This window comes from Patella vulgata, chromosome 8, assembly GCF_932274485.2.
Source record: "Patella vulgata chromosome 8, xgPatVulg1.2, whole genome shotgun sequence".
In the NCBI taxonomy this organism is placed as follows: domain Eukaryota; kingdom Metazoa; phylum Mollusca; class Gastropoda; family Patellidae; genus Patella; species Patella vulgata.
In genome coordinates, this window is record NC_065886.2 from 20,160,312 (window position 1) to 20,180,475 (window position 20,164).

The 20,164-nt window shown below is 34.5% G+C and overlaps 1 protein-coding gene across 1 annotated transcript; it reads left to right on the plus strand.

Annotated features, from left to right (window-relative positions):
* Positions 1-82: 82 nt before the first annotated feature.
* Positions 83-19,804, plus strand: LOC126830148 (mediator of RNA polymerase II transcription subunit 16). Its single transcript, XM_050560423.2, has 8 exons — positions 83-307; positions 8,308-8,485; positions 8,988-9,080; positions 9,534-9,668; positions 10,132-11,020; positions 13,666-13,895; positions 14,659-14,785; positions 17,768-19,804. The coding sequence occupies exons 1-8, from the start codon at positions 168-170 to the stop codon at positions 18,457-18,459; spliced, it is 2,484 nt and encodes an 827-aa protein (XP_050416380.1). The 5' UTR covers positions 83-167; the 3' UTR covers positions 18,460-19,804.
* Positions 19,805-20,164: the final 360 nt, after the last annotated feature.

Below are 20,164 nucleotides of genomic sequence, written 5' to 3' on the forward strand. Positions count from 1 at the left end.
GTCTATTTTGAACTGGATAACCTAGTCAACACGCACCTGCGTTAGTTCACGTGGTTTTACGTAGGTCCGCGAGATTAGAAACCGGAAATGGCTAATGGGGCGCTTTGTGCAAAATAGAAAGTTCAAGTTGTTATTGTGTTTTTGAAGACAAAGTAACATTCTGCAAGATGGAATTGGTTTATAATGTTGATTTTCGAAGCATTCCACGTTCCAGGGATTGGAATATAGAAGAACAGAGTCATTCGTGTCTTTCCTGCCGAAATATCTTTGCATTTAGTCGACCAACTGTCCAAAATATTAACAACCGGTACGGTGCCAGGCTTCAAAATAGTCGCATCACGTGACATTATTTACATTATTTACATTACCTCCACTTCAATTGACTCACTTAATTAATAAATGGCCTAATACATGTGTAATTTGCTATCTATTACGTCAAAGTATTAATTAGTCTATTCGGTGAGAAATAGTACAGTTGAAATGTGTTGTTCAGCGATATGTTTATTTTCTAATTAAAATGTAATTGACTTATATACTATTACTAGACACCACATTATTAATATAATGAAATAAATTTTTGTTTTGTACTAATAACTATAAAAACTATGGTGGCTGATAGTGGCCATGTTAAATCTCGCCCTTTTCATAATGCGACAACGCGACAACACGACATCACGACAGTATTGGCGCAATCATACGACACTTAACTCTGTCGTATCATCGTGTTATTTTTATCCTACAAGTCACAAAAATACAGCTGTACTCATTACACTCATTACATCGGATTAGATACAATAAGACTCGTCAAAAGAGATAATAGGAAAGTGTTGATTAATTATTCGTTTTCTCAAAATAATGAAACATTTTGCGCCCAAAATTGAATTATTGGTATTATATTCAAAAAATCTAGAATTATAATAACAGGACAAAAGTGAGTCAGCTATGTTAATTCCTTGAATAAGAAGTGGTGTCGGTAGGTATCGAACACACTCCGAAAGTCCCCTACGCACCCCCCCCCCCTCTTATTTTGTTTAACAAATAATTTCGGAATCAATAAAATGGCAGGTCCCTATCAATGATGTTTGATACGACTGGAAATTAATGTGTCTAAAATTGATTAAACAACATAGGGTAGTAAATATTACATTTCGAATCCGTATCAATGATACATTTACTCAAAATGTTCCTTCCAATGGATCACCATTTAACTTGAAAACAAGGGAAGCAGCCGATCGAAGAAAAAAAAGATTTTAAAAAACAAGTTTCAATATGACAGTCGTGGTTCGGTCATGCATTTACATCCGTGGGTGTCATCCTTTCTTTGAAAGTAATGATTGTGCCAAATTTGAACAAAGTCCATCTAGATTCGCGGCCTGTAGGTAAAGTGTTGACAGATAAAACGAGAAAAAAAAAACAGACCTATAAAAATATATTTTCTAAAACTATTTTAATTTTGAAATTATATTATTTTCACATTTGCCAAGTGTTTTAGCGAATAGTTATAGAAAGGGTCTTGTCGATTAAGACTGTAGCGCATGTGCAATGTGCAGTTTTAAACTTCCGAGACGACAAGTCGATGATACGACAGTTTAGTGTTTTGTCGTACCGTCGTATCATCGACTTGTCGTGGCGATAAGTCGATGATACGACAGCACGACAAAATAAGGTCGATGATACGACAAAATCAGACGATCTTACGACAGTTTGTTCTGTCGTAAGATCGCGTGATTTTGTCGTAAGATCGTGTGATTTTGTCGTGCTGTCGTATCATCGACTTATCGCCAGTTTAAAACTGCACATGCGCTATAGTCTTTATCTACAAGACCCTTCTATAAATAAAAAAACAAAACTGACACAGTTATATGGGACAACAATCACTGTTTTATTATACACAAGCACAACGTTTCGATAAGTATTCTCTTATCGTTATCATTGTGCTTGATAACGATAAGAGTATATTTATCGAAACGTAGTTGGAATTCGATATAATGGTAGGCCATAGTGCGCTGTCCTGGCAAAATTTCGCTCATAGTATGGCGTATGCCCGTCTTCAATATGACAGTAGTGGTTCGGTCATGTATTTACACCCGAGAGTATCATCCTTTCAGAGGATCGCGTGGCTACGTGGGCAAGACGCTGGCTAGCTAGCCTGGAGGTCGGGTGTTCGATCCCACACTGATCAGAAGTGAATATTCGCTAGGCCTCTGATAAGAATGACATCGATGCGACTTAATGAGTCCCCAATATTAACATTATTCCTCCGACAAATTTAATTCTAAAATTTTTTTTTTTATGTATTAGAAAAATAAATAAAGACATTTGAAGTATTTGTAGGTAAAAAATATTTCCTATGTAGCGTAAATGGGTATTAAAATGAGTAAAAGGCATCATTCTACCCGAAGCAGTTACGTCTTATATAAACAATGCACGCGCCATTGGTCCAATGATTGACACCGCGTGACGTGATTGCAGGTGTTGAAAACAGACGACTTTTTTCACAGATTGGTTCGATCCCTGCATTGGCCGACAAAATTCATCAAGATTTACCGACGTGGTTCCCCCTTGTCAGTGATGCAGGACGGAGTGCCTGACAATGACAGCTGTCTAGTCGTTCGGATGGGACGAAACACCGAGGTCCCGTGTACACATTGGCGTGCACGTAAAAGATCCCTTGGCAGTTGGATTTCGATATAAGAGCGGGCCGTAGCGCCGCTTCCCGGGCAAAATTCCCTCATAGCACACTGTATGGCGTATGCCCGTCGTCTTTAGCCCAGCTTAGGAGAGAACAGTAGGACGTTAAACCCCATCTCATTTCATTTCATGCCATCCTGTCTTTGAAAGTAATGATTATGCCAAATTTGAACATCTAGTTCCGCAGTCTGTAGTTATACCAGAGGGTATAACTTAAAAAAAAACAGATATATGAAAATATATTTTCTAAACCTTTTTTAATTTTGAAATTATATTGTTTTCACGTGTGATAAGTGTTTTAGCGAATAGTTGTAGAAAGGGTCTTGTAGATTAAGACTATAGCGCATGTGCAGTTTTAAACTTCCGAGATGACAAGTCGACAAGTCGATGATACGACAGTTTGGTTTTGTCGTATCATCGACTTGTCGTCTCGGAAGTTTGAAACTGCACATGCGCTATAGTCTTAATCTACAAGACCCTTTCTGTAACTACATGTATTCGCTGAAACATTTAGCACACGCGAAAACAATATTATTTCAAAATTAAAAGAGTTTTAGAAATATATTTTTATAGGTCTGGTTTTTTCTTTGTTTTTTTGTACGTTTGATCTGTCAACACTCTACCTATAGGCCGCGAATGTAAACTGACTTTGTTCAAATTTGGCACAATCATTACTTTCAAAGAAAGCATGACACTCTCGAATGTAAATGCATGATCGAATCACTACTGTCATATTGAAATGTGTGTGTTTTTAAATCTTTTTCTTCGATCGCTGCTTTCCTTGTTTCATGTTAAATGATGATCCATTGGAAGGAACATATTGAGTAAATGTACGTTATCACTGATACGGATTCAATATGTAATAATATTTCTCATGTTTAATCAATTTTTGACATATTATTTTCCAGTTGTATCAAACATCATTGATACCATTTTATTGATTCTGGAATTATTTGTAAAACTAAATAAGAGACGGGGGGTGGGGTATGAGGCTTTTAGAGTGTATTCATAGTTGAAGATATTACTTGGCCTTTTTTTACTCATTTAGGCCCCAATCCCATCAGTGATGTCAAAGGGATGCAAGCCTATATGCGATTAAGGTCAATAACGGCTGCGAATCGTTTTCTCCACCTCATAAAAAAACTCCTGCATCTATTTGGGTGACGTGGGGGGGGGGGGTATGAGGCTTTTAGAGTGTGTTCATAGTTGAAGATATTACTGGGCCTATTTTTACTCATCTAGGCCTCAATCCCATTAGTGATGTCAAATGGGAGAGAGAGAGAGAGGGGGTTTAACGTCCACTCGACACAAATTAGATCATTTCGGGACTAACATATGGTTTAATTTTATTTCAATAAATCGTTTGCGCGTAGGGGTCTTTAGCAGTGGGAGGAAACCGGAGGACCCGGAGAAAACCCACGAGGTTTGACAGGCGACCCTACACCTTGTCACGTACAACCGAGGATTCAAAACCACGCCAGTTGACTCAATGACAGGCTGCGAATCGTTTTCTCCACCTCATTCAAAAAAAAAAAAACTCCTGCAACTATTGGGGTGACGTGCTGCACTATGATAATGCTGTGATTTTAAAGAATGTGACCCGATTTGTTTTTTTTACAATCCCCTTCCCACCCTGTCTTCTGAAATCATTTTTAAACTATCGCTCCAGTCATCTATAAATATTGGTGGGTGTCGTACACATGGCAATGAATGCTTACTTGTTCGATACCTCCCGACACCACTTTTTCTTCAAGGAATTAACTCACTTTGGTCCTGCTATTGTAATTCTAGATTTTTTAAATATAATACCAAATATAATTCACTTGTGGACACAAAATGTTTCATTATTTTGAGAAAACAAATAATTAATCAACGTTTTCCTACTATCTCTTTTATATTTATCAAATCTACTACTTAGGCCTATATATGATGTAATGAGTACAGCTGTATTTTTGTGACTTGTAGAAAGAGACCAGGACAATAAGTCGACACCTCGACGTTACGATAAAAATAACACAATGATTCGACAGAATAAAGTGTCGTATGATTGCGTCAATACTGTCGTGATGTCGTGTTGTCGCGTTATGAAAATGGCGAGATTTAACATGGCCACTATCAGCCACCATAAAAAACAGCTTATAGACTATAATATACACTGCTAGTCTCGGTTCTCAAAAATATTTAGGCCTACTCTACATGTAGTTCTACCGACCTGTTGGTCCCGATTCCATTTCAGCTCTGAGTAATTGTGCTAAGGCTTTTACTTTTATTAATATATTTTAAAGTTAATTTTGATTGTAATTCACTTTAGTACTTGTTTGTTTATTATTTGTCAGCGAAAATAATGAAGATAGGTGACACCAAAGTATCTTTCTAGACGCCTGCAAATAGCATTTTGCAAGGCATATTTGATAAAATAAAAAAAAATAAGTTTGATAGCCTATGATACATTGATGTACTGGTATAGCTAGAAAATAGGTTGACAAAGGGATTGTTTACAGTTAGATCTATCCATTTTCATTGACTGCACCAAATTTCATACACGGTCGCTGAATCTTGAGTTTTCAAACCTTTTCACTAGTTTTATCTTGTACTAATTCTACATTTAATTTGTGTTAGTGATGCTTTGGCTCGCGAGAAAAATTTCACCTTCTTTCATACTTTAGTAACTTTACCCACTTATTGAAACCCCTGCATTAGTACGGTAAAAATTGTGGGTATTGGGGGGGGGGGGGCAGGGGGACTGTTCTTTACCATGTGTATTGACATGATTTTGATAATTTACAATAATCATTGTGTTAATAAATAACTGTATAAAACTAAACAGAACGATCTAGTTAATTAGAGAAAATAGCCTGATTCTTTGTGTATTACGCTAGTTTGATTTGATTGATGTTTTGCTTCTGACTTATCTTTTGAAGACCTTGCCATTATGTATAACCTGGCTCACATACCTCACTGAAAAGGAGGTTCCATAATCTATACAGTGGTCATGTCTGTTTTGCAGTCCATGTTTTTATACGCCCACATTTTCATATGGGCGTATATTGTTGTCGCCCCTGTCCGTCCGTCCATCTACAATTTGTTTGTGTACACTCTACAGGTAACAATTTTTATTCGATCTTGACGAAACTTAAAAATTTATAGGTCTATCTCCCAAAGATCTTGGTTCCTTTAGATATTGGCATATGGCTGACCATAACTTCATGGATTATGGTCCCTGATTGTACGAAAAATCACGTTTTTAGCTTGTGGACACTCTAGAGATCACAATTTTGAAATGCATGTTTATGACGCAAAGATCTTGGTTCGTTTTGATATTTGTGCATATCTGATTGTAACTTCCTGAATTATGTCCCCTGTTTGTACGAAAAATCACGTTTTTAGCTTGTGGTCCCTCTAGAGGTCACAATTATTATCCGATTTAAACAAAAATGTTTGAATATAACACTGTTACACCCTAATGACAGCGGAGTTCGAATTTCGTGAAAATCAGACCAAAACTGCCGGACAAATCGCCGCCTCTCGTTCGCAAATAGTGTAAATATATGGTATACATGTATCAAGGTTGTGGACCCTCTAGAAGCCACAGTTTTGATCCGATTTTGATGAAACTTGAAATATATCTCTATAACCCAAAGATCTTGGCTCCTGTCAATATAAGCACATATCTGATCGTAACTTCCTAAATTATGGCCCTTGATTGCATGAAAAATCACTTTTTGTTTTAGCTTGTTCTCTATCCATCTCTTGCAAAATGTGGGCATATCCTGCCTGGCAGCCGCTGGTTAAAAATGTATAACATAAAAAACAAAGCTGAAAAGTGATAGAACTAGCCCATCAGATAAAAAAAAATATCATTGTTTACACTTTAATAATACTGACCATAAGGTCAAAATTTTGCTAGTTAAAAAAAAAGAAATACATTTAGCTGTTATCGTATCATTTTGTAGTGAATTGAATAAACTTTATAGTGAACTGAGTTTGTAGCCTTAAAATATAGTACAAAGTTCTCATATATAGGTCAGAAGTGAGAAGAAAAAATACTTTAAAGCCAAACTGGTTTGACATGCTCTGACTTGTAGTCTTGGTAGAAATTTGATATTTTTGTGAACTTTGGCACGTAACATATCTATACATTTCATGGTGTTCAACACAACATGCATAGTTTGAGTGTCATGGTAGCCAGTCACCACTGATATGTGCATATCTGCTGCCATGACGATCTGTTTGGGGATAACCAACTGATTGACCCATATGCATTTAGTCCTTACATGTACTTACAAGTTTTGAAATTGATTCATCATATGCTTTCTATATAAAAATTCCACCAAAATACTTAGATCAAAGTGCTGCAAAACAAGACCTTAATGTGAGCTAATTAATGATGATGTAATTATCTAGTAAATGCTGTTTATCTTAAAATTACAAGAAACCAGATAAAGACATTGTTGAGATCCACTTATTGCATTCATATGGAGCTTGTCCCAGCGATAATCAAAATCCGATTAACCCAATTTGGTATTTTATTTTTAGCCTAAATCAAAGAGGTTTTAATTTTTTAAAAACACAAAAGAAATCCCATCAAGACCCACCAGTAATAAGGCTAGGTGTTGTGAATGAGACTTTCTTGTTTTCAAACATAGAGTTTGTGTCATCATTTACTGTACAGCTATTCTACATTAATATGACAATTTTATTCTGCATTCAGTATTTACAAATTTAGCTCTACATCACTTGATTTGTTTTATACAGTTAGAGATTTTGTCAATCCAAAGGCAACAAGCCATTTACAGTAATGGAAAATATTTTAATTAACTGTACAGCTTGGCACAGAATTTGCAGTGAATTCAAGGAACACATAAGATATATTTTGCCTTAAGTACATGTACATGTAGGTCAGTGCATGGATTTGATAATAGGGTGAAGGTCTAACTTGTGGCATGTTCATGGTATCATATCTTTGGTTTTTTATTTGAGTAATCTTTTGCACTATACATGTACATGCTGGGTGTATAGAATAACAACCAATATTAAATGTATCGCCACAATAACACATTCATTGAGCAAACTGGATTATTAATACTACTCTTAGAAAACAAGCTCTTCACATTGAGAGACTTACAGTATTTTTCTTTCATTCTATGCTTTACCAACATTAACCATTTTGTTTTTCCACTGATATAAATGGGTACTCCATCTTTGATTTGAATGTCTTCAATAGCCCAGATGGTGCAGTAAAGTAGGACATTAAATCCCATTTCATTTCTTCTTTGATTTTGGTCCAAAATAAATTGTTGATATTATGTAATATTAAGTACATTTGTGTAGAAAAAAAAATTCATGTAGAATGGGCTGGTTTGTACGAAAAAGATAGCCTAATTATTATTACCGTATTTGTGTAATAGACACAAAGTTAGTGGTAATAGTGTTGATTGATGCAACCATTTTTGGACTAGGAATTTTTTTTGGAATAAAAGTACTTTTGATTGTGTAAGGTCTCAAATTCTATTAAACTTTATTCTGGCACGTCAATGTTTTAAAGACTTCTAAATAAATGTTTGGGTCTTGATAAAAAAGTATTATATGATGAAGTTTGATTGTGTATATTTTCAGTGATTGTTACCTGTATGAAATCCAGTATAAAGTATGTGTATTAGATCTAGATAAACCATGGGATGTATATACTGTTACTACTGGTAATATACCTATATCTTATATACTCTGGGATACTTCTGGTTCTAAACTCCTTGTCATCAATACCCAGGGTATGTTTCAAGTATGGACAATGCCGGTAAGTTCTATTTAAAAAAAAACATCAATGGGTGGGGGTATGTGACTGTGCACTAGTTATAAGACCATTCATTTATGCAGGTGTAATGAATTTGGTTCAGGTTGACTGCCTAAATTCATGGGTTTTCTCAAGGATCTTCACATTTCTCCCTCTTTTTAAGTCCCCTACTTGCAGTTTATTGAAATCAAATGTAGCATATTATGTTACCCAAAGTGACCTAATTCCTGGTGAGTCAACCTTAAATCATGTTTCTCTCCCCATGTTTTTAAAAAATCTAATAGATTAATAGGGATAACTGCTCAATAAATCACATAATAAAAGATTATGAATGAAATTATTGGGTACTTTAAGACAAAATGGTTGATTGCCTTCTTGTCTCATTAGTATCTTGTTTTGTAGTATTTAGAATATCAAATTTGAAGGAAATTTTCATTTTGTTCTTCATTATATTCATCAGTTCTAAATGGATTTTGTCTTACGAATTTGTTTAAATTTCTTTAAGGATCATGTACTTAGTCAATGGAAATTGTTTGGTTCAACTTGTTTAAAAGGAGAAGAAATAATTAAAGTGGCATGGTTACATAATGGCATACAGGTAGGTTGGAACAGAACATTTCATTTCTTTGATTAAAATGATAATCTTAACTGATGTCTAATGCTCAACCTATATGACTTTCCAGGACTATTTAGCGTTTAACACTTGTCTAGGTCAGAAAAGTAAGTGTCTAGTCGCTTGAATGGAACATTAAATAAAGGTCCAAAATATAAATTTTTGTCGCCTATTAAAGATTGAGTGTAAGTTGAACGAGCAAACACATCCAGGCAAAATTTGTACCCCAATTTGCACACATTACCATGTTTGGCATATTAATAAGACGTTATATTCCTTTCAGTTCCATAAAATTTGTTTACTGGATCCTATAGAATGATTAAAACAATATAAAAATCAATTGAGAATGGATCAAATTCCTCTTTGACCACACAATGTGATTCTTCTAACCATATTTGTTTTATATAAAACTAAATGGCTTGAATGTTTTGTTTATAGGTAATGTTTAATCCAGATAAGAAAGATGCTGTTATGTATAATGAAAAGTTTTTAAGGAATCGTATAACTCCTAGTGTTAGTAATTTTGGACGGAAACCAATGGATGGATGGATAGCTGTATCAAGTAGTGGTTTAGTAAGTTCAGTCTAATCCAATAATAATCAACCTAAAGTGGTATTAAGCTGGAAATATTTTTCAGAATTTAACAAATAGACAATTTACTGGTGTTGCCAAGTCAATATGCTATTTTTTGAAGAAATATTTGAGATTTTCAATTCATATTGAATATAATTAATAAAAACGATCTTCCACTTTTAAAATAGTTCATATCTCCTTCCTAACAACATCTTGATAGGTGTTTTGTGTGTTGGTAAACAGATTTCAGTTAGTCATCCCCTATTTGAATCCCTGACTGACCATATGAAAGCCGTACTCTGTCCTGTTTCGCAGAAAAATCACTCCTTACTTTCTTGGATTTAGTCAGAGATACCTATGGTGGTTGGAAAAAATTTGTCAGTAACTGCACTCATTGCTCTCTGAACAAGTCTGTAGGAAAATGTTATAACCTAATTTTAGAATATTAAAATGACTTTTTCAGGTTAGTGTTGGCTTATTGCAAGATCAAGACCCCCATATTATAACTAGTAAAACTAGTCTAGCTTCTGGTCATATACGCTTAACTCAAGTTGATATAGCCTTTAATACCACTGGTGAAGTGGTACTTGTTGTTACTGATGGCAGTATATCTACTACTGTACTGTGTTTCTACATCAACATCACCATACAACATATAACATGTACAGTAACATCAAAACCCGGACCAGGTCTCTTCATGAAATCACAAATGGAATACAGCAATAAGGATACTCAACTGGTTCAAATAACACATCTTAATTTCATGAATAGGGACAGTGCCGATACCTTATTAGTCTGTGCTGGTAGTCATGGATACAGTTGTGTGGAGGTTTGGCAATTAGTGGAACAAATGATGCCTTTAAGTAGAATATTCCAGAATGCAAAACCCGATTATTCTTACAAAACTCCAAAATGGATGCATAAAGCAACTTTTACCTCAAATTCCATGCTTACAAGTATTGCCACACCCATTTTATATATGGGAAAGAACTATATTGATGCCCCTGGCTTCATGTCGTATTTTGCTTGTACTTACAAAGATGGAAATATCAAAATAATTCACAGACATACGATCCAACCTATTCATTCGTGTACCTTGGAATCTCTGGGAGTGTCTGGACCACAGAAATTGGATAAAAAAATTAGAAGTATAAGCCATGTGAATTCGTTAATTCAAACAGGATCTGGGTGTGGTTTAATTGGTGTTAATGGTAATAAAATGGTGTTGATCCGTGTATTTAATATGAGAGAAGGACCTATACAGTTATCTGCACCTATTGTTATACTATTGTTGGAATATATGATGTGTATTGGCAATGATTGGTGGGATATCTTCCTCGCAGTTAAACAAGGTACGTTACTCAAAGAGAATCAGTTTATTGTTTAGTTTCTAATAAAGGTCACAAAAATTTAAAAGGTTGGAAATTGAATGTGTTGTGTGGATTAGGTTTTCATGCATTAAAGGCCAATGTTGCTGTCCAACACGTTTACATACATGTATGAGATCAAATATGTTTAACAGATTAAAAAAAAATTCTTTGCTATGATTTATTTGTAGCTTCTGTAAATTTCAGCTCTTTTGATTCGTCAAAGGACAAGTTGTAATATGAGACTCTGAGAGGATATTGTCCTGCATGATATTTATCATTGTTATTTTGCTGTTAACAGTGGACAGTTTAAAATAATATTACATTAGCATACTCTGGTGAAATGAATATTTAATTGTATGGATTTTGACAAACTTTTTATAAGCCCACATCAGGTTCTTAATCCATTTTAAAATGAACCGGCCACGGGTAGGCCTAACGGATAGTCGTCTTTTCAACAACAAACATGTTGGTTTATGCATACTCTATTCACGACAGTAATTGCATAATTCACTAATTGCATAACGTATTCAGGATAATAATAGCTGAAACTCCGAATAAACAAGACCTTTATAATTGCATACTTGTATTCATACATCGGTATAATATCGACATTAATAGTCATATTATTATTTCACCAACTTGCATTGCATATTCCTACTTTTGCTTTCATCCAACTAAACACAAGTTATGAATTAGTAAAAACTACAAGTACATGCAAATGTTTTTTTAAATTATATTATTCGTAAGCACATGTTAATATATATAAAAATAACAAAGTATATAAATAACAAAGTAGAACAAATCAGTTTCCGTATATAGTCGGAACTCGGAAATATGCTGTGCGTGCGAAAGGTCACGTGGCCAATTGTCGTGATTGAGTTTTGTTTTATTTTTAGTGTTACCAGTATACAATTGTCGGGATTTAATGCAGCAGGAATAGTTCGGATATCTGAGAGGATCTCTTTCTCAATTTCACTGGATATTAAATAAATAAATTCACCACAACAATTAAAATCACGATATAATTTTTTTGTCATTTCATGTACACTGTACCTGCTGTTCTGTCAAATCGTTCAATTATTGTTCATATTTTTCGATGGCAATGTTTCTTTTTGCTATGAAATACGCATTTCGGATTAACGCCCGGTTTGATATAATTTTTATAGATTTGGGAATTAAACTCTTTGTTCTGCCATCGTCTTTCTTTGCTGAGCAGGTATGATTGTCAGATTGATATGGTCTTTTATTGCCAATAATTTGGTTGACCTATATTGGACGTGGGAGGATCTCCGGCTTTTGGAATTTCCATTGACGACGTGCATGCTTGAAGTTCAAGGTCAACGCCGCCATCACTATCTTCAGTTAAATCTCATTTACGTTTCCTGGTGTCATTCTGCGAGCCGTTCAAGTACTTGGCATGATTACCTCAATTAAGTTGTTTATTTATGAAATAAGCCGAAGGTATTCATTGTAATGATTGACTCTTTGATGGGTTTCTTAATCGACGAGTTATAATTAACTCTTTGTAATCGGCCGAAAGTAGATTGATTTATGATACCATAGTGGCTGGTTCATTGTTTTACCAATCGGCCTGATAATTAATTCATTGTAAATCGGCCGAAAGTAGATTGATTTGTGATACCTTAGTGGCCGGTTCATTGCTTTACCAATCGGCTAGATTAAAGATCAATCGGCTAAAGCCGACAAAAAACAGCCGATTAAGATCCCTGGCCCACATGGAAATGTGGTTGTATATTGCCGTTGGTCCGTCCGTCCGTCCATCGTCCTCAATTTTTTGTGAACACTCTACAGACTACATTTATCATCTGATTGTTTTGAAATTGATATATGTTGTTTGCATAAGTGAGATGAAGAAGCCTATTTAATTTCAATAACTTCCGTTAATTTCTACTGGAGTTATGGCCCTTGTTTCACTTTGTTGCACGTTGTGAACGCTCTAACGACAAGTTATCGACCGATCTGTATGAAATTTATATTTATATGTATCATTTAAATTAGTAAAACAAAGAAGCCTATTGAATTTCAGCAATTTCCGTTAATTACATCTAGAGTTATGGCCCTTGTTTCACCCTGTAGTACCCTGTAAATGCTCTAACGACAAAAGTTATTATCCAATCTGTATGAAATTTATATGTATCATTTAAATTAGTAAAATGAACAAGCCTATTGAGTTTCAGCAAATTTCCGTTAATTACATCTAGAGTTATGGCCCTTGATTTACTTTGTTGAACTTTGTGAACGTTCGAACGACAAAAGTTATCATCCGATCTGTATGAAATTTATATGCATTATTTGAATTAGTAAAACGAAAAAGCCTGTCGAATTTGAACAATTTCTGTAGATTACTTCCAGAGTTACGGCCCTTGTTTTAGTTTTTAGAACCTTGTGAACCCTCAAACGACAAAAATTATAATGTCATCTGTATGAAATTGTCTATTAAATTCCCCTAATTACCTGCAAAATAAAAATTATGTGACAACCCTTGTCGACTGCTCGGACGATTTAGCTGATGTGGGCGTATGTTTTGTTGCCTGGCAACCTATCTTTTATTATTCAAGTTGAGAGATCATTGCTTGTTATCAGTTTACAATTTTCTTCCTCTGTAGGTATGGTGGAAGGGATATGTCAGCGTTTATCAGATAATTTCCAGAAACAGCATGGCTCTATGCAGGAATTTCTTAGAATGCGTTTAATATCTCTTCAGATGGCTCTGTATAATTTTGTTAATAATGGACAACAGAAAGCTGCTGATTGTCGAGCCTTACTTATATGTAATTCCATCTCCTCAGTTCTTAAAGGCATTCTTCGACCAAAGACTGTGTCAGCTCAAGATAAGGTAATTTTGATTCATGATTATTCAGATATGAAATAATTTGTGATAAATATGGTAAAGTAAATGGGAATGATTATTTTGGAGAGGTATTAAAACAAGAGGCACAAAGACCTTAAACAACCACTGGTTAAGAGTACATTTATGTGTTAATCGAAGATATCGCTTGATTAGAATACAATGTATGAGCGCCTACAACAAAGGACCATTTTTGGAGGAGAAGTCAAGTGTTTAAATCATACCCCTCTCAGGTTGCTCTAACTTTAATCTAATAATTCAGGACAAGCAACATGTGATAAACACACTTACTGTATTTAGTTGAAATCCATCAAATAGTGTAGGAGATAAGATGAAAATATATGAATTTACCCAATCAACATGCTTCTGCTGCATCGCTATGGGGTTAAGCAACTTCATTGGATCAAATTTGAATAACCGTAGCCAGTTTGATCAGAATTGTTGAAATCATCAAACACTTTGGCAAACAAAGTTGAAAATGACTAATTTTTTATGGACGACAGACATACATGTAAGCCATTGGGGTTGATGAACTAAAAGATTAAATTCTGTTGTTACACATGGAAGGGCATTTAAAAGTGTCATTCAATCTTCCAAAGTACTTTAACTTGAGGTTTTTTTTCTGATCATTGCAAAGATAATTGATGAAAACAAAGTACATGTACATGTACATCAGTGGCAGTTGATTTTTGGCATATTTTTTCAAATCATTGATTGTTTAGATTGAATTATCTTCTTTCTTTTGTTGTAGAGCCCAGCTGAAAAACTTACCATGGTTTGTACAGGTCAGAAAGAGGCTGATATAGACAGTGTTATACGTAATCTTGATACAGAAGAATTTATTGTAGAAGCCTTAAAGGCGGGAGGTAATTCTGAAAGTAAGTGAACTAGAAAATGTCACCTTGTATTTTTATACACCCACATGGAAATGTGATCGTATATTGCCGTCAACCCCGTCTGCACGTACATACGTCTGTCATCCACAATTTCTTGTGAATACTTTACAGACAACATTTATCATCCGATTATTTTAAAATTATCATATGTTATTTACATCAGTGAGATGAAGAATCCTATTTAATTTCAATAATTTTTGTTTTTTTCTTCTGGACTTATGGCCCTTGTTTCACTTTGTTGAACCTTGTAAACGCTTTAATGACAAAAGTTATCATCCAATCTGTATGAAATTTATATGGATCATTGAAATTAGTGACACGAAGACTCCTATTGAATTTCAGCAATATCCAATAATTACGTCTAAGAGTTATCGCCCTGGTTTAACTTTGTTGAACCATGTGAACATTCAAATGACGAAAATTTTCACCTTACCTGTATAAAATTGATATGCATCATTTAAATTAAGTGAAACAAAGAATCCTCTTGAATTTCAGCAATTTCAAATAGTTACTTGTAGATTAATGGCCCTTGTGAACACTCGAATGATGAAAGTTATCATCCAGTCTGTATGAAATTTATATGCATTATTTAAATTAGTGAAATGAAGAAGCCTATTGAATTTCAGCAATTTCTATCAGTTACTTCTAAAATTATGGCCCTTGTTTTACTTTGTTGAACTTGTGAACGTTCGAATGACAAAAGTAATAATCCGATCTGTATGAAATTTATATGCATTATTTGAATTAGTAAAGCGAAAAGGCCTGTCGAATTTCAACAATTTCTGTAAATTACTTCCAGAGTTAAGGCCCTTGTTTCAGTTTGTAGAACCTTGTGAACCCTCAAACGACAAAAATTATAATCTGATCTGTATGAAATTGTTTTGTAAAAAAATACCCCTAATTATATACAAAAGAATAAATATACAACAACCCTTGTTGACCGCTCTGACAATTTAGCTGCTGTGGGCGTATGTTTCGTTTCCTGGCAACTTATCTTTATTGATCATTGTAAATTTGATTATTTTCTTTATACATACATGTACAATGTAGCTATAATTTGAACAGATTAGTTGTTAGATATTAAATAATTAAAAACAAAACAATAATACCAATATTTTGTTTTGTTTTCTGTATCAACTTGGTCTACAGACATTTCTTTATAAGGCATTTTCCAGTAATATACAGGGGGTTGGATGGCCGAATGGTTAGCACGTGCGCGCGGTACCATAAGGCCTGTCATTGAGTCAACTGGCGTGGTTTCGAATCCCCGGTTGTACGTGACAAGGAGTAGGGTCGCCTGTCCAATCTCGTGGGTTTTCTCCGGGTCCTCCGGTTTCCTCCCACTGCTAAAGACCCCTATGTGCAAGCGAATTATTGAAATAAAATTAAACCATATGTTAGTCCCGAAATGACCTAGTTTGTGTTGAGTGGACGTTAAACCCCATTTCTCTCTCTCTCCCCCAGTAAGGCCACACAAAATAAATGTCTTGTTTCTCGGGCAACTGACAGCTGAAACTGTAGGGAGGGAGGGCGGTTTCTTTTTTTTTTTTTACTCATTGATGGTGCAAAATAAAATTTGGCTATTGCTGAAAATTGTTGGGGCGGGAGGGCGGTCTTTCTTTTTTTTTTTTTTTAAATGAGAAAGTCATTACTTGTTTACGTTTTTGCTTTCCGTTATATTCAACTTTATTGTACATACTTAAAACATAAACCCAAAATCAAGTCTACTAAAACACTGAGACTGAACACTGACTGAAAGGAAAATAATTTTCCATATTTAATTCACATAATTGAAATTGGTTTAAAATAAAATTCCATATACGACTATGTAATAGCCCTCCATAAAGACAACAATATTTTTAAAAACTAAGCCTCTTTCACCAGGTGTATCAAAAATAATAATCATGGTAAACAGTATTTAAAACTAAATCTAGTATCGCCGGTTTATTTATAATTATTTACCGAATTCCAACCAATGCATGTCACACCGTGTCATCGGTATTGGAGATTGCCGGAAATACTGTTTCTTGGGATATTCGGTGTGTTTCTCAGGATATTCGGTGTTCTATCCGGTGTTTATATTGAATGACTATTTAAATCTAACTAACAACTGGTCAGTAAAACCATCAAATCGGTAATCCAATTATTATTTTCCGGATTATCGAAACTACCGTAAATGTGCTAATAATGACCCAGATTCTAAGGTATGCATTATGACGACTATCGTCATCGTATCGTATTCTTAGCTATAATTAATTAACCTGTTCTACGGTTCATTATTTTATCAATAGGATTTTCCAAACAAGGACCGACTGAAGCCGGCAATAATGAGCCGATTACGATCGAATGATTGAAATATTGTCGCCAATGACTTTTAACACGAATCAAATTCTAGTTTATCAGGGGAGGTAATTAATATCACGTGATACAAAATGGAGGTTCTTTCGATATCAATAAAAAAGGCAAATCTGCCAAACTTCGCCATTGTTCGGATAAAAAAGACAGCATGTTCATCTGAATCAGTTTTAATACATTTGAATAGATATACATGTATGGCGGATGTAGGTACATGCGGGATATTTTTTTTACGACTTGCTTGTCGATGTGCGGGCGGGCGTTACATATTTATTTTTTTTCATCAAGACTAATAAATAGACTGCACGCGCAACCAATTTTGCGTGCGGGCGGTGCCCGAGAAACAAGTTATTTTATTTGTGTTGCCTAATATACAGGTTATACAAAAGTTCGGTGAAATCTTTTGAAAGGCTTTGATTGGCAGTCTATTCGAGGTCAAAAGAACTATTACTTAAAACATATTTTTAGATGTGAATGGAATGACCAACCAAAAAAACAAAAATAACATCTAATTTTAATAAGATTGTGTAATTGTGGTCGTACACTGGGGGGATGGTTTGATTGTCCCATCTTGATTGTTCTTTCAAATTATAAAAATTCTAATTTCAGTGTCTCTCCAGTTTTTACAGCCATTAATACAATGGGTAGCTAATTTCTGTCTACATCTATTATCATCTATACCTTTATATCAGAGTTACTGTAGTTTCCCTGGATCATCCTTACTACGTGATGTTGTTGTACTTAATAATTTACGTGAACTCTTAGTAATTATACGTATCTGGGGTTTAATTAACCCCGGGTGTTTACCAGTATTTACAACTACATCACAGATTGATTGTTTGTCCATCTTATTCAAACTTTTAACAAAAACATGGCTATGCAGCAAAGAGGGAAATATTGAATATGATGAAACTTTGAATGACGAATGTTTGTTATTACCAAATCAAGTTCTTATACCAGATATTAAACAGAGTTTTGGTGGAGAGAATTACAGTTATTCCGTCTTCTCTCAGCAGCTTCCATTATTTTTATCCACAGGTGAAGAGCCAGATTTTCTCTTCACATTACAGCAGACACGAGCGTTGTATATACCAGAATCAACAGTAGAATCACGACAAAAATATGACATTGTACGACAGATCCATCTCGGTATCAAACCATCAGGTCCAGTTCGAGAATGTTGTCGTTGTGGATCCTCATCATTATTAAATGCCCCTGCAAACTCCTCCATTTTAAAATCTTGGGAACAAAGATTTGTTAAAACTTGTATTTGTGGTGGACATTGGAAAGTTGTGAAGTAGTGAACAAAACCATGAAAATGTCTGATCATTTTGAAATTATTGCACAATGCAGATTTAAGGGGCTAATCCCGATAATTTTTGGGAGAATAAAACTGTTTAATTTTGTTTTAAAATCCCTTAAAATCCTCTACCTAAGGGCCGAGAATCTAACTCAATATTTGTGATAAGTTTTCAAATAACTGAAACCTGTCAGTCTTCATCTGGAAATGTAGACCGGTGTCCCAAGCTGTATTATGCGGTGTCTAGATAAAACCAGACATTTTTTGTATAAAAATAATGTGTAGGTGAAATTGACCTTTCATTATCAAGTACAGCATTTGGGTCATTCACTGTATAGACCTCTCAATGAACGGGAATCGATTATCAGATCTCCCAACGAAAAAATTGACCCAAAATCTTAAAAGGGTTACGTGTCCGGATAAACAGTTTTGATGGTCACGTTCAAACGACTCAATATTTTGAGCTGAAATTTTGAGATACGGTCAATACACCATTCCTCTATATTTTGGCGTTTAAATTTCATACATACTCAGACTTTTATTTTTGAGACTCTGTTCAAATAAGGGATAGTCCCTTTAATGTTTATTATTTGACTTTGTTTATGACAAAAGTCATTGTGAAAACATCTTCTCATTGGAATGAGAAATATGAAATTAATATTGATTAAATTATCAAATTAGTGTTTTAATATTGATGACCCAAACACCATTATAATATCTCCAGTAAATGAAGAAAGTCTGATAACAAATATTGTAAATGTTATTGTATACTGATGTTTGTTTTTAAAAAAATCGATTACCTGTATGAAATGTTCATTTTCTTTGTTGTCATCCACCAATTTCCCATTAGTGTATTCTTTAAGATGTTGATTTTTCTTGGATTATTTCTTGCCATCCACCATTTGATTTGAAAGGTTAGATTCCAGATATAATGTAGCACTTTGGTCCTTAAGACAATATTGGATCTTTGAAAAATTGTTGCTTCATTCTGTTTATAGTGTCAAATCACACATAGTTAATGAACATGAATATGAATATATAGTTATACATAAAAAAAAAGTGATATTTTGGTAAATCATAACCATTGTCAAAATATCCATCAAATTCTATCTGTTTATTGACCTATGGTTGGTAGACCAAATAAGGTAATGTTTCCTCCTCTGGTCTTGTGAAATCAAGAGGTTTATTCAAGGCTACCTAAGATGTGAAGAAATTAGGGGGTTATAAAAGAGGGTGTCGAGCGAGACTGGGCAGAGCTTACCCAGATATTCCTAGCAGCTATTATTATTGAGAACGAGGAACCTTCAAAGCCATTACAGCTTAACAATAAAGTTGTAAGAACCATTTATTCTGTAGTGTTATTGTGATCACGAAGAAAACAAACAAGAAAAGAAGTCTGATAGTACGGTACTACAATAATACTAAAGTAAAGAAATTTGCTGTGGTTGTTCAGCTCATGTTCTGAATATGACACAAATACAGGAAACTGGTTATTGACAACAGAGTTGTAATTGGAGGATGTTAGTTCAAACCTAAATATCTATACCCTGGGTATCATACTGAACAATGGCACCTTGTCTGAGGATACATGATTTGTATGAACATTTGATGTTTATTGGGAACTGCATTTAAATATAGTATTTGATAAATAAAGATGGCCTCATTTGCAAGTCACGGCTCTCTACTTGTCAGTAACAATAACTTTG

What these genes read in the sequence shown, in the direction of transcription:
- LOC126830148 (XM_050560423.2), top strand. Translation starts at nt 168, where the DNA reads ATGGAATTGGTTTATAATGTTGATTTTCGAAGCATTCCACGTTCCAGG. An exon ending in TTCAAGTATGGACAATGCCG is followed by an intron (nt 8,486 to 8,987) that starts GTAAGTTCTATT and finishes AATTTCTTTAAG; the next exon opens with GATCATGTACTTAGTCAATG. An exon ending in CTGTATCAAGTAGTGGTTTA is followed by an intron (nt 9,669 to 10,131) that starts GTAAGTTCAGTC and finishes TGACTTTTTCAG; the next exon opens with GTTAGTGTTGGCTTATTGCA.